Below are 13,175 nucleotides of genomic sequence, written 5' to 3'. Positions count from 1 at the left end.
TCCCAATCCCCTCTTCTGCTGTCTAACACTTCTTTCGCCATGTATTTGTTCTTTTATCATTTTATGCAATCCAAAACACTCTAACCTGTTCAAATCCTTCCTTCCCGCTCTGCCAGAAAGCTGCTGTCATGTCCTGGTGGTATTACCGTAATAAGCCGTATATTGCCGAAAGCGCATGTTGTCTACTGTCAGGGGCAATTTGAATGGTTTTGATAGTGCAAACGGTTGAAGAGTTATGGTAAAATGAATACAGGTTGCTGGTATGTGTCGGCGACGACACAGCCGGTTTAAAAGGGTTAAAGTGCCCCTATTCTGGTTAGCGAACAACTTGACGCCCTCAAACACGTCTACTTCTGTTAATCAGCAATCGGTAAGCATTTGGAAGCCTCCGGATGGATCTGAGGTTTCCGACATGTGCTGTTGAGGCGTTCTCAACCCTGGTCCTCGAGGGCCACTTTCCTGCAGAGTTTAGCTCCAACCTTGATCAAACTCACCTGTCTGTAGCTCTCTCGTAATCCTGAAGAGCTTAATTAGCTGGTTCAGGTGTGTTTGATTAGGGTTGGAGCTAAACTCTGCAGGAAAGTGGCCCTCGAGGACCAGGGAACAGCAGAACGCCTGCTGTAGACGATCACAACAGACTGGGTCATCTGACCAATCAGAGCAGAGTAGACCAATCACAACAGACTGGGCCATCTGACCAATCAGAGCAGATAATTAACTAAACGCCCTGTCGAGGAACACTGTTAACATTCACAACTGTTATCGAATATGGAGACATATTCAACTGGACAACGCTTTATTTCTTAGATAAAAATTCATTTTTAAGTTTTGCTTACTAACATGCTTTGCAGCCGCTGTGAATGTTTATCTTGCTACGAGTTTATACTGGTAATGCATGGTTTAGAAACGCTGCCCTTCATACACTCATTCACTGTCCTGAAAACTATTACTGCCTCCTCTCGTCCCCAGACCCCTTAGTCCCACGGCCAACACACACACTCTCTGCAGCGCTGCGCCAGAGCAAAGCGCTGGGTTCTCCTGAAGCCCTCAGATTTATGCACACGGAGAGCAGAAACACACACACACGCTCCACACACGGGTCAAGGTCTCGAGGCGCGTTTTAGTTGAACTTATTTTAACTTGAGTGCTGCGTTTTGAGAATGCTGTGTCATGCGCGAGACAGTTAGACACGAGTAGTGCGTTCACATGGAATGGTTGACGTTCTGTGTGAACAGCCCCTAATGCCCATGAATGCTTTAATCAAGACATCTATATTTAGTTTTTTCACATGCATTAAATGAGTGTCAAATCAGTTCTGATGCTGGTCCTCAACCAGTGTCACTCACTCACTCCATGCGAGATCGGCTTATTGCCTTATGATATATTCATTTCTTTTAGAGTCATAAAACCCTATTCGACAGCATATAAAAACAAAATAATCTTTAGAGTAATTTTATAAAGGTTGAAGGTGTTCTTAAAAAACAGGTTGAAAAACAAAAAGTTATTTAAAAGTCATGTCATCTTAAATTCCCAATGTAGTGAAACAGCTGTCATCAGGGGGCGCTGCAGCACCCTCAGCACCCCTGGGTCCCGCGGCCATGGGGGAAAGATATCATTAGCATTACTCTCACGCTGCGGCCCAATTCACACACTTACACTACGCCCTGAAAGTATGTGCTCTTTTTGTGAAGAAAAACTGCATACTTCTGAGTGTGTAGCAGAAGAGCAGACGAGCTTTAAGACATACCATCAAGTCATAAAACTGAGTATTTAATGGACACTGTCACAGTTATGGTGCATCCCGTCACTGTAAACTGGCCTGTCAATCATCTTCTCACAGTTAAAATCCTCCACATTACACTTCATTTCATTTCCTACCGTATTGGAGACATATTTTTGCATAATGCATTTAAAAATGAATGGCCATACGGATCTTCCTAAAAAATTACATTGTTGTTGCAGATTAAATATAACATGGATCACATTAAATAAAAAATTTTTGTCAGGTTAAATGTTGATTATTAGTCACTCAAACCGTTGGACGCGCACATCCGTCATGTTTGTAGTTTAACACTCGTGTTTGTAGGAACCGAATCCTCCAAAGAGCAATGGGTTGTGGGTAATATTAGCCGTTACAGTGAGTGCGGATCCAAAATCTAAACAGTAGAGCATCCGGGGACCTGTGGCATACTCTCTTCAACATACTCTGCTTTGGGACACACTTACTGTAATCTCACACACTGTTTAGGATGGATATAGTATGGACATTTGGACGCGGGGTCAGTGTGTGTCCTCTCAGTGAACTCTGGTGCGATTGCTCGGTTAGTGCGGATCATTTAAATAAGCGTGAACGCTGCCATCTGAACCAAACAAGCGGACCGAGACGCTGAAAGATGGGTCTCACTCCGCTTACAAATGAACTCTGGTGCAACTCAAAGACATCTAAACGAACCAAAAACAGGACATGATGTCACACGATGAGACCCTAAGAAGGACAGAATGCTTAAGCACACCTGTTTTTTATCATCAGAGTCGCGATGTTGCCCATCACAGTTCAGTACAGGCGTCAGAACCTCGACTCCTCGCAGATCTTCGTTGGTGTGTGTGTGTGTGTGTGTGTGTGTGTGTGTGTGTGTGTGTGTGTGTGTGTGTGTTTCTGTGATTCCTGCCGCTGTTTTGACTCCTTTACACATATTATAAGCTCTTCATGAGTTCTCAGCTGCTCATGATACCATCATATATAGGCTAAGCACATACAACGAGCACATTTAGCCCAGAACACAGCTTTGTTTTGGATGTTCGGTAAGTTTAGTTATAAAAATATATGTCAAAATATATGTCATAAAAAAACTTTTTTTTTCTATCTTTAAGTTCGGTGTTAACTAATGTACTAATGTACTAATGAACTAATGTATCATTATCATTTGAATTTTATATGACCGAAAGAAACAAGTGAACTGAACTACAAGTGTGAACATGCCCTCAGAATGATTTATTTTTGCCAGCCAATCAGAATCCACATGACTTTAAAGAGCCTGAGCTTAAAGCAGCAGTTTATACAGTAATTAACCGAATGTTAGCGCTCATTAGTGTGCACGCTAATATCGTTATCGTTCTTGGTGTTAAAAGGTCTTAAAAGCCAATCAGAACATATGAGATATTTAATATACAGCTATGTGAGTGGGATTTTTCTCCAAAGATATTTCATAGTGGGCGGAGCTAACTATCATGACGCTCAAACAATACAGAAATCGAGCATCAGTAAATAACCACAGAATTGGAATTTTGGGGCAAACTTTTGATTAGAATTTTCCAAATTGGGTGTGTGTGCGATTGTGATAATGTCAGATGTAAATTAAACTGCACCATAATTATAGAACATGTTCATTAAAAGGCAATATAAATGCACAGTGTTAGTGTGAGCCGTTAATCTCAGGATGAGGGTTTAATGAGGCCGTGTGCTTCAGTACCTTCAGCTGTGGGCAGTCCTCCGCTCTGGGCCTCAGCGAGAGCCTCCACCTCTCCAGACTCCGACAGGTTCACATCGGACGCTGGGAAGCAGAGAGCAGACTGTGAGCAGGAGAGTCCGGCGCAAATAATCAAGGAATAACAAGATGCGCTCTCAAATTATTACATCAAATACTCCAACCGTTTCTTCAGTATAATTCAATTATGAAACTTTAGCATCTGTTCTGATAAACACAGTAGAAGTAACTTGTAAAAATTGATATTTAGAATTCGTAATTCTAAAATATATACAATACAAATACACAACAACTAAATAGGTTATTTAAAAAAAAATACCACCTTTTCTACATAGTCAATAACTCAAGTATTTTTGTGAGGCATATACAATCAAAAGTCTAAGTAGTGTAATACAGATTAAACCAATATGAATACAAGACATGCATATTTCCAAGAAATTGGCATGTTAATTTTTTCTTTTTCTTTTCCTCTTGGATCATATTTTGCACTAACAAAAAGAAAATATGAGTAAGAAAACATCAGACTGAGAGTAAGGGTCTCTACACTGGAAAATTCCCATTATCCTAGATGTTATGCAAACAAAAGCAACTTTAAGCGGCTTCGAGCCTGCATGTTTTATCTAAAACGGTTTAGTTCATCCTTCATCTGTTCCAAGAAGAGCATCATATTTATCATAAACCCTCTGAGATCAGATTCCTGCTGACGCTGTGGTTTGTGAGATGCTACATAAAGACCCAACAGTAATCACACAGCCAACATGAGCGCAGTTCAGATGGTAACCGGGCCGGTGTTTAACAAGCTCACTGTATGTGGTTAAGGGCAAATTACATCCTTGTTTAACAGTGTGAAATGACTTCCTTCTGAGACTGAAAACAACATGAGAACCATTACATATGAGAAACATAGCGCATAATTTATGCTCCGTTAACATAATGTTGCAATGCACCCTCAATTACTTCTTTGTTTAATCTGTTCCAATAAATTAAACTGTTTTTTTTTTTTTTTTCATAATGGGCAAATTATCCTCAAATAAAAGAAAGCTGAGAATGTGCGTTGAAGACCACATTATACATGCTATAAACAGCTGGTCTAGCACTGCTGTATTGGAGTTGTATTTCATAATGCACTGCCAGCTGAACCATTAGTGAGTGATTAGGACTCATCCACACAGTCCTAACAAACACACCACATGGAAGACATTAGATGGGTCATGTTTCACCCCAAACATACTGCGATACAGTCGTGAAAATGATCCCATCCTGGGTTTGGGCGTGTGCAAAGGTGCCGAAAGACACGTCATCCAACTATTTATGCAAAATATACATTAACTTTTTAACATTTATCTGTGCTAAAACAAAGAACTGCAAATGTTAGGAGGATCCTGATGAAGTTGATGACTCTCCTAAACAAACATTGATTCTTTAAGACTTTAAACTCTGTCTATTTCATGGCATCTTGAATGATTATCTGCCATAACACACACAGATGGTGTCTTTCAGCGCCGGCGATGGCTCGGGCAGAGCCCACACCAGGGTTTAAAAACACACATTTTTCTTGTAGTTGGGAAGTTTAATTCACCTATAAATTATTTCAAACACTCCAATGCCTGAAACTTTTGCACAATCCAAAGGCATGAGTCACATAACAGAAATGGATGCTTTCTGAATGTACACATTTTTCAAGAATCCATTAGTGGATTATTAATGGAATCAACACAACAGAACCGGTCTGGAAAGGCATTATCATAAGAGCATATTTCTTGCTCAACTGATGTTAAATTCAAAATACTCCTGCACTATCTATCTATCTATCTATCTATCTATCTATCTATCTATCTATCTATCTATCTATCTATCTATCTATCTATCTATCTATCTATCTATCTATCTATCAATCAATCGTTTTAATTTGTCATAAAAATGTAGATGGTCACATCATGTCTCCCCATAAATGAGAAACTCTAAAGGATATTCACTATTGCGATGAAGTTTTAATAATCTGTCTAATTCTATGAGACTATTAGAATGATATTTCATTGATTTTGATTTCAATGATTTGATGAATCTCAATGATTTTCCACCTGATGAATGATAAATGCATTTACATCCGATCAGAATCCACTCGACTTCAGAGAGCTCGCTTACAATAAACTGAACATTATTGACGGTTGGTCTGGACGCTAATATAGTTATCGTTCTTAGTGTAAACTAGTCTTGAGTCACTGAGTCAGCATAAATAATTAGGCAGATCTGTAGTAAAACTCTGAGGAAAGCATATTATGCAGAAAGATAAGGCTTGCCTCCATTTCTGTAGATCCACAATTACAGTTGTGTTCAATTACATTTCTTTAAACCATTTATTTAATTTGCAAAAAATGAAAAACACATGTAATTTAGCACCTCTGAGCACTGAACAGGTGTTTCCGCTCTCGAATACTGTGCAAAAGGATTTCTGGTCCTGGAACAGCCAGAGGCACAATAAAGTGAATAATTAGGCTGACTTTGGCCAGGAGTTGTGGGAGCAAACGGAGATGAATATATGACTAAGCATGTTATTGGTCTGGAAAGCAAGGCAGTTTACATGCACACTGACTGACAAATAAAGACCAAGTTGATCATTTAGGTTTAATAAATTCATTAAATTCTAATAAATTCACAAATACATCTATTACTGGTTTTGAGCTTAAATGTGCTCTCTGCTAGTCGCCTCATTCGACTCACCATTTGTTGTACACGTACTACAACAACGCAACAACAATCATGCTACTAAACAAAAAAAATATAGGTGCTTTAAAAGGTGAATACGATTTTTTTTTTTACCTTAAGAGACTTTCTCCAATCTCAGTTTAATACTCAAATTATAACAGTGGTTCTCAACCCTGTTCCTGGAGGACCCAAGCTGTTCACTTGTAGCTTCACGTTCAACCAGCTTGTAAGTTAATGTGAGCATTGATATTTCATAATAATGCTAGTTTATTTCATTTTTGTATCAGTTTTTTGAGCAAACTGAAAAGGTTATATAGAATAACTTACTATACGCCAAAACAAGTTGTGTATATGTGCTGAAATAGAAGAAATCTCACAGAGAGAACACTAATGACTGCAATAATGACTTGACATTACTTTTACAACAAAACATAAATCAAAAACACTACATTCGTTATTTCCCAATCATGACTACCCATGCTTTGACCCAAAATACTAATTATTCAAGACTCTTCAAGACTTTTTCGGAGGTCCTATTTTTAAGCCCGAATTCACGAAAAACTTCTTAAGAAAGAAGTTAAGAAATTTCTTAAGCTAAATTCTATGTTAAAAAAAAAAAAAAAAAATCTTAATTTCTTAAATTCCAAAATTCTGAAGAAAATGAATGGCTTTGATTCAACTCAATGACTAACACCTCAAAGGCCTGCAGAACACTGTAATAATCATAATAAGCATGCACAATATTGTCTTGATGGGAGTTCAGCACACGGAGTCAAGTTTTTAAACGCGTTTTCATTAGTGACGTCTCTGGTCCCGGTGTCTTATCGGTTCCCGGGCCGCCTCTACTAGCGGACTGAACCTGCGGCCCAGATCAGGGATCAGCACCACACTGGAGCGGGGCCAACAAAAGGCCCAGTGTCGAGACCTGGGAAAAGACGCTGATCTAATTATTTTGGCTCGGGGTGCCTGCGAGCACTCAACCCTCTGAATCACCACCTTTCACAGCGGATTCTCCTTTTTCAGCGAGTTGCTGGCCTGGCAACTGTCTGCGCGCAGGCACTCATAAAGAGGTGATGTCTGCGTACGCCGAGCCCCCGTGGGAGCGTCCGGCTCCAGGACGGGGGAAACACACCCTCGGCCAGACGGAGAATGTAGAAGCTTGTTAACACTCCATCTCGTCCTCTGGAGAACCGTTTAGGCAGGAACCGGTTGCCAGATTCATAAAATCAACGAGTGGGATAAAGAGGAGAAACTTTGGAGAAGCTGAAAAACAACACCGTTAAAAACCCGTTTAGTTTAACTGTAACAAATCGAGAAGGACATTGCATTCTCTTCCACGAATTAGATGTTTAGTGCATGACCATATATGAGAAACTTGTGCTCTTAAAAGAGGGATATGTTCTTTCTGGGTTTTCTGACTGGGCACATTCCTGGCCTTATTGAGTTCAATCGCTCAATCATTAGATCTGATCTGCAAAAAGACACCAAGACAGTTCACTTCCAGACCTGGTTCACCAGCACATCTGCTGATGCACTTAGCAAGAGGTGCCAAAGCATGAAAAACAGCTCCTGGTTCCTGACAAGCACATAAGCAATGACCTGGTGAAAGGATCGTTACGACATTCCTCAGCCGCTTGTTTTCTTACCTTGCTCTTTTGAAGAATTAAACCCCCCAAAACAAGTTTCCTTAGATCCAGTTACACAACAGCTGGTTGATATGGTTAGTGAGGTCAGCAGTGGCTCATGACTTCGAGATTCACTTCTTCCAATAGTGTTAAAGGACATCTGAGACATGGATCAAAGCCTGCATTGTTCTAAGTTGGCAACTAAAGGCAACAAATCACCAATGCCATCAATTCATCAAAGCTCAAAATGACGTCCAATCCTACGTTATCATGTGACAACATCAAATCAAGTCCTGCAATTACTGACCACGTATACTTCATCTATTCATTCTCGGAAACACTGTAGGGGCGCAGAAACAGTTTTCTGTAACTACTGTAACTAAAACCTTAAAACATCTCTTTTTAATAGACACTAGCCGCGCTTCCATTGCCCTTCAAATGGCGCAAATTGAAATTGCGAATAGAAAATACACCCATTGGAAACACGTCAATTTTGCAAAAACTCCCATATAAATCGCTAAAAGTGTTTACGCTCACATGAGGTGATTTCTCAGGCAATTCGAAACAGGAATATTTCACAACACTGCAATGGAAATAGTTTTTTTCCCGCATTTTCAGGTCACATGACGTCCGTAAAAGCCGATCATTCTTTAAAGGCGGCGTGGTGTGTTTGGGCAGAAGACGAGACAGTTCTTCATTAAACTCATAAAAGACAAAAGAATTACGGGAATACTGGATTCTAAACAACAAAGACATGCCATGATCAAGGCCTCGAAGCAGACATGAGGGAGAAACACCTCATATGAGCCGCTCTCAAGTATAAAGGGCTTTCCTTGCCATTAACGCTTGGATAACACACATACGTGTCCTTCGATTAAAGATAATGGCTAGTGCGGTGGCTGGATATACGTAAACCAACCAACATCCGTTGCCATGACGTTTTAAATGACTTATCCCCAAAAAAAAAAGAAGAAAAAAAAGACGTTTTAGTCGCATAACATCGGTTAATGGAAACGCATCATTTCGCAAACGTTTTTTATTGACATTTAGAAAATATCGCAAATCTCTCATGGAAACGCGGCCACTGACACCTTCTTTAAGAGAAACTTGATTTAATTCAGTATCACCATAATGCCATGACATAATCCACAACTTTGTACGAACAAAAACTGTTTAAATATCAGCTGTTTTTGTTTGTTTGTTTGTGTTTGCTTTATAAATCGACTGCTATAGAAACATGGTCTATAATGCTGTGGTTGTGTGGTGAGGTTTTCACACTGACTTTACACATCTTCAGTGTGGCTTTCATATACCATGCGAGGCCGCTGGAAGTTGGTCAGCTTGTAACCAAAAAGCGAATTGCCAAAGACCCAAAAGCAGAACGTCCCGCTGTACTTTTTTTTTTCACTCAAGTTTTATTTTTTAAATTACACACAATATGTCCCACCATGAACAACATGCTGGTTAACAACCTGGGAGATTTTGGTGTAGTATGTATTTAACAAGAGTGGTCAGGATTGCAGGTTGCATATAAAACAAGTACAGACACTATATAAACATTTGAACAAACTGATCTGAGGTCTCAAAAAAGCCTCACTCGTTCCCGGAGAGAGTGCCTGAAAGAGATAATCCAACAACTGTTTCAAATTACCCATCCCTTAGTAGTCAACAAATCAAACAAGAAATTCCCAAACCAATTTCAGGTACTCAGTTTCACAAAAAAACACAAGTGCTCACAAGGGTTTCTTACATAATCAATCAATCAAATCTGTTTTTAATACAAGAACTTGAGGACCACCATCACACAGTAAACAACTGCTGGCGAGACCATTGGAAACAGGCTTCAAAATAGATGGTAAGAGCAAACATTTGTTTGCAGTTTTCCCCCCCTCGAGGCCTGAGCAGAACCGGCCAGATCTACACCACACAGCTCCTCTAACAACGACAACTTTAGATCTCTACATCAATTAATCAGGGGATAACGATCTGAGATCAATGAAGGAAGATGCTGGAATCAGAAATAGTATTTTCATGAGAACATACTGCAATAATCGTCTTTTCTACAACTTTGAAATACAGTGCTATATCTATATATCTTTACATTTATTCATATCCATCCATCCATATTTAAATGTATTTCCATCCATCCATCCATACATATATGATATATCCATCATATCCATATGCATGTGCTATTGTTTGTCCTTAGTACAGTACATACTTTAGGAATTAAATAAGCAAGTCTGCCAACTGCTAACTGTAATTAGCCATTGTAAGATAATCGATTGAGAAGATAAGACTGACTGTTGAGCCAATTGTTGATCGTGGAGACCATTGCCACCAGTATTCTTGATTATAAACGCCGCTCAGGACGCTTTTGGGAAACGCAGCCCATGTCAATGGATGTACAAGTTTTGTTCTTAAATAAAAAATTTTTTTAAGTTTGTCAAAAATGTAAAAAAGTTGTTGACCACTGTTTAGGATTTACCTTAAAATCCAGTTAGCCGTAAACGTAGACAATGAGGCAAATCTATTTAGAGCACATTATTTTATAAATCAAAATATCAATATTTGGCACCAGCGAATCGATTCTTCTGCACAGAGAGGGACAACGATATATTTCCCTATCGATATTTTGTTATTCAGTTATAGAATGCATCAAAATGAGTGCATTAATAATAATAATAATAATAATACGTTTTATTTATATAGTGCCTTTCAAGAACCCAAGGACACTTCACATAATAGTGGCAGTTACAAATATACAATCAAGATATAACAACATGAACAGGCAGACAGACAGTGATCATATTACATATGAAAGAAAACCAATGTAAGGCATGCATGGATCTGACATTTAATACAATCAATTAACAGAGCGTAGTGTAAATAAATGAGTTCTGAGATCAGTTTTAAAGGTCTGGAGGGAGGAGACGGCGCAGAGGTGTTGTGGGAGTTTGCCCCACCGCCAACAGTAGAGAGTTTAACCTAAGGTACTGTGAGCGGGTTTCCAGAGCTTGATCTCAGCGTACGGCCAGGGACATATGGGTTTATTCATTCTGAAAGGTGACAAGGTGTTAAATCATGACAAAATTCGGACACAAGTGAATGCGATAGATGACAGGGAGCCAGTGAAATTGCTGTAGGATGGGAGTGATGTGATCTGATCTTCTGTTCAATGTAAGGGCACGAGCAGCTGCGTTTTGAACTAGTTGAAGCTGAATTAATGGTTTTAGTGGGTAGGCCGTAGAACAAAGTGTTACAATAGTCCAGACGTGAGGTTATAAAAACATGGACAACAGTTTCAGCATCTTTGAGATTTAACGAAGGTCGTATACGGGCGATATTACGGAAAAAACAGGCCTTAACAAGCTGATTGATGTGGGGCTCAAGACATCATTTGGAATCAAATAGTACCCCGAGATTGTGTATAGTAGGTGAAGGATAAACTATGACTCCAATATGAATGGGGAATTCATGTTGGGAGAGACGAGGGATTTAGGGCCAACAGTTTTTTTAGTGTTCAGTTTTAAGAAGTGTGTGATTGACTGGACTAGTGTCGAGACGGGAAACAGAACATTTGTCACTGAACAAGGGAAGTGCAGAACATGAAACAGTCTTTCACACTAAAACTAAGTCAGGAGAGATGGGATTACATACGAGTAGAGTATCTTTTTTTTTTTCAGGGCACAAGTGTAATTACATGGCAGCGTACGAGCTTTGCTCAGATCTTCCATACAAATGATGGGATAATAACAGCTCTCTCCACAGACATAAACCCCCTCTGGGCACTGTGTTTATCTGCAGGAATGCTGGTAGTCATAACAAGACTAAATATATAAAGTGTAATAGGTCATCAAATAAAATGAGGAGCATAGTGCAAATGTGATCATGTAATCAAGTCAAGTCACCTTTATTTATATAGCGCTATTTATTTACAATACAGATCGTTTCAAAGCAGCTTTACAGAGATAACAGGAAAATAGTGTCACAGTCCAGCTTGAGTAAGTTCAGTGATGGTTCATTTTTGTTGTAAAAAAGTTATTAATTGAGTTAATTTATACATATAGCCGCTCTGGAGAAACCGTGATGTCATCGTCAATGGTGTCAACTAGGGCTGCACAATATATCGAAATTATCAAAATATCGCAAATGTATACGGGTCATTGACGAATAAGGTTTTTAAAAGTGTAAAAAAATTTAATGGAGATATAACTATATTTGAAACCATTTTTTAGTTTACCTAGGTGTTAAAGGAACACTCCACCGTTTTTTGAAACAGGGCTTATTCACCTTCTTTCCTACATTTAGATAGGTGGGCAAATGCATTTTTGTCTCAGTGCATGCATTGTTTTAGTTTGACAGGGTCGGCGCTAGCTTAGCTTAGCATAATGAATGGAATCCTTTGTTGCCAGCTAGCATGTCCTGAGTAAAAGTAATATAAAAAATAAAAAAACCACCTAATTACTTCTTGTTGCCTGCGTATTCACAACAAGTCATTTTTTTTTCATTTATACAGCGCTTTTAACAATGTAGATTAGAAAGTACAAATAGTGATGCAGATTAACACTAGGCGATGTCCTAGGCAGATATTGAATTATATATTAAGGACTATATTAGGGGGAAGCACAGGCGAAGCACTGCTACTTGGGCATGATATCTCTGTGCCCAAGTAGCAGTGCTTCACCTGTGCTTCCCCCTAATATAGTCCCAAGTCAATATCTGCATAGGAAATCGCCTAGTGTTAATCTGCATCGCTATTTGTACTTGTTGTGAATACGCAGGCAACAAGAAGTAATTAGGTGGTTTTTTTTTTTTTTATATCACTTTTACTCAGGACATGCTAGCTGGCAACAAAGGATTCCATTCATTATGCTAAGCTAAGCTAGCGCCGACCCTGTCAAACTAAAACAATGCATGCACTGAAACAAAAATGCATTTGCCCACCGATCTAAATGTAGGAAAGAAGGTGAATAAGCCCTATTTCAAAAAACGGTGGAGTGTTCCTTTAACAATAAGATTGTGTGGTTTGTACAATCAGTTAACACTGTTTTTTGTCATTTTTTACAAGATGGAAAAAATTTGTCACCAAAAAAGTCATTCGGGTTAACCACTGATTTGAAAGTTAAAAACTGATTTGACATTGATGTTGAGATAGTATATAGTGTGTACCACAAAAGAAATATTAAATACAATGATCACTGATCTCATAAATGTAATCATTTATTGGACTACTCTAAACACTCCAACATATTCCAGTAAAACATTGCACAGGGAAAGGAGAAAAGGGGAAATGTAAAAAAAAGAGCCTTATCTGCTTTATATTTGTATTATTGTAGTTCCTTTAGTTATTAAAAAC

General features: G+C 38.9%; 1 protein-coding gene across 1 annotated transcript in view; it reads right to left on the bottom strand.

Annotated features, from left to right (window-relative positions):
• The window catches only part of ror2 (receptor tyrosine kinase-like orphan receptor 2), a 78,303-nt gene that overhangs the window by 22,423 nt on the left and 42,705 nt on the right, over positions 1-13,175 (bottom strand). The window contains exon 2 of the mRNA XM_084400302.1: positions 3,471-3,551. Coding sequence (XP_084256428.1) covers positions 3,471-3,551 — 81 coding nt within the window. The remainder of the gene's footprint in view (positions 1-3,470; positions 3,552-13,175) is intronic.

This window comes from Rutilus rutilus, assembly GCF_951802725.1.
Source record: "Rutilus rutilus genome assembly, chromosome: 25".
Lineage (NCBI taxonomy): Eukaryota > Metazoa > Chordata > Actinopteri > Cypriniformes > Leuciscidae > Rutilus > Rutilus rutilus.
Note: the sequence above shows the minus strand (reverse complement) of the source record. Positions and strands in the feature narration are given on the sequence as shown.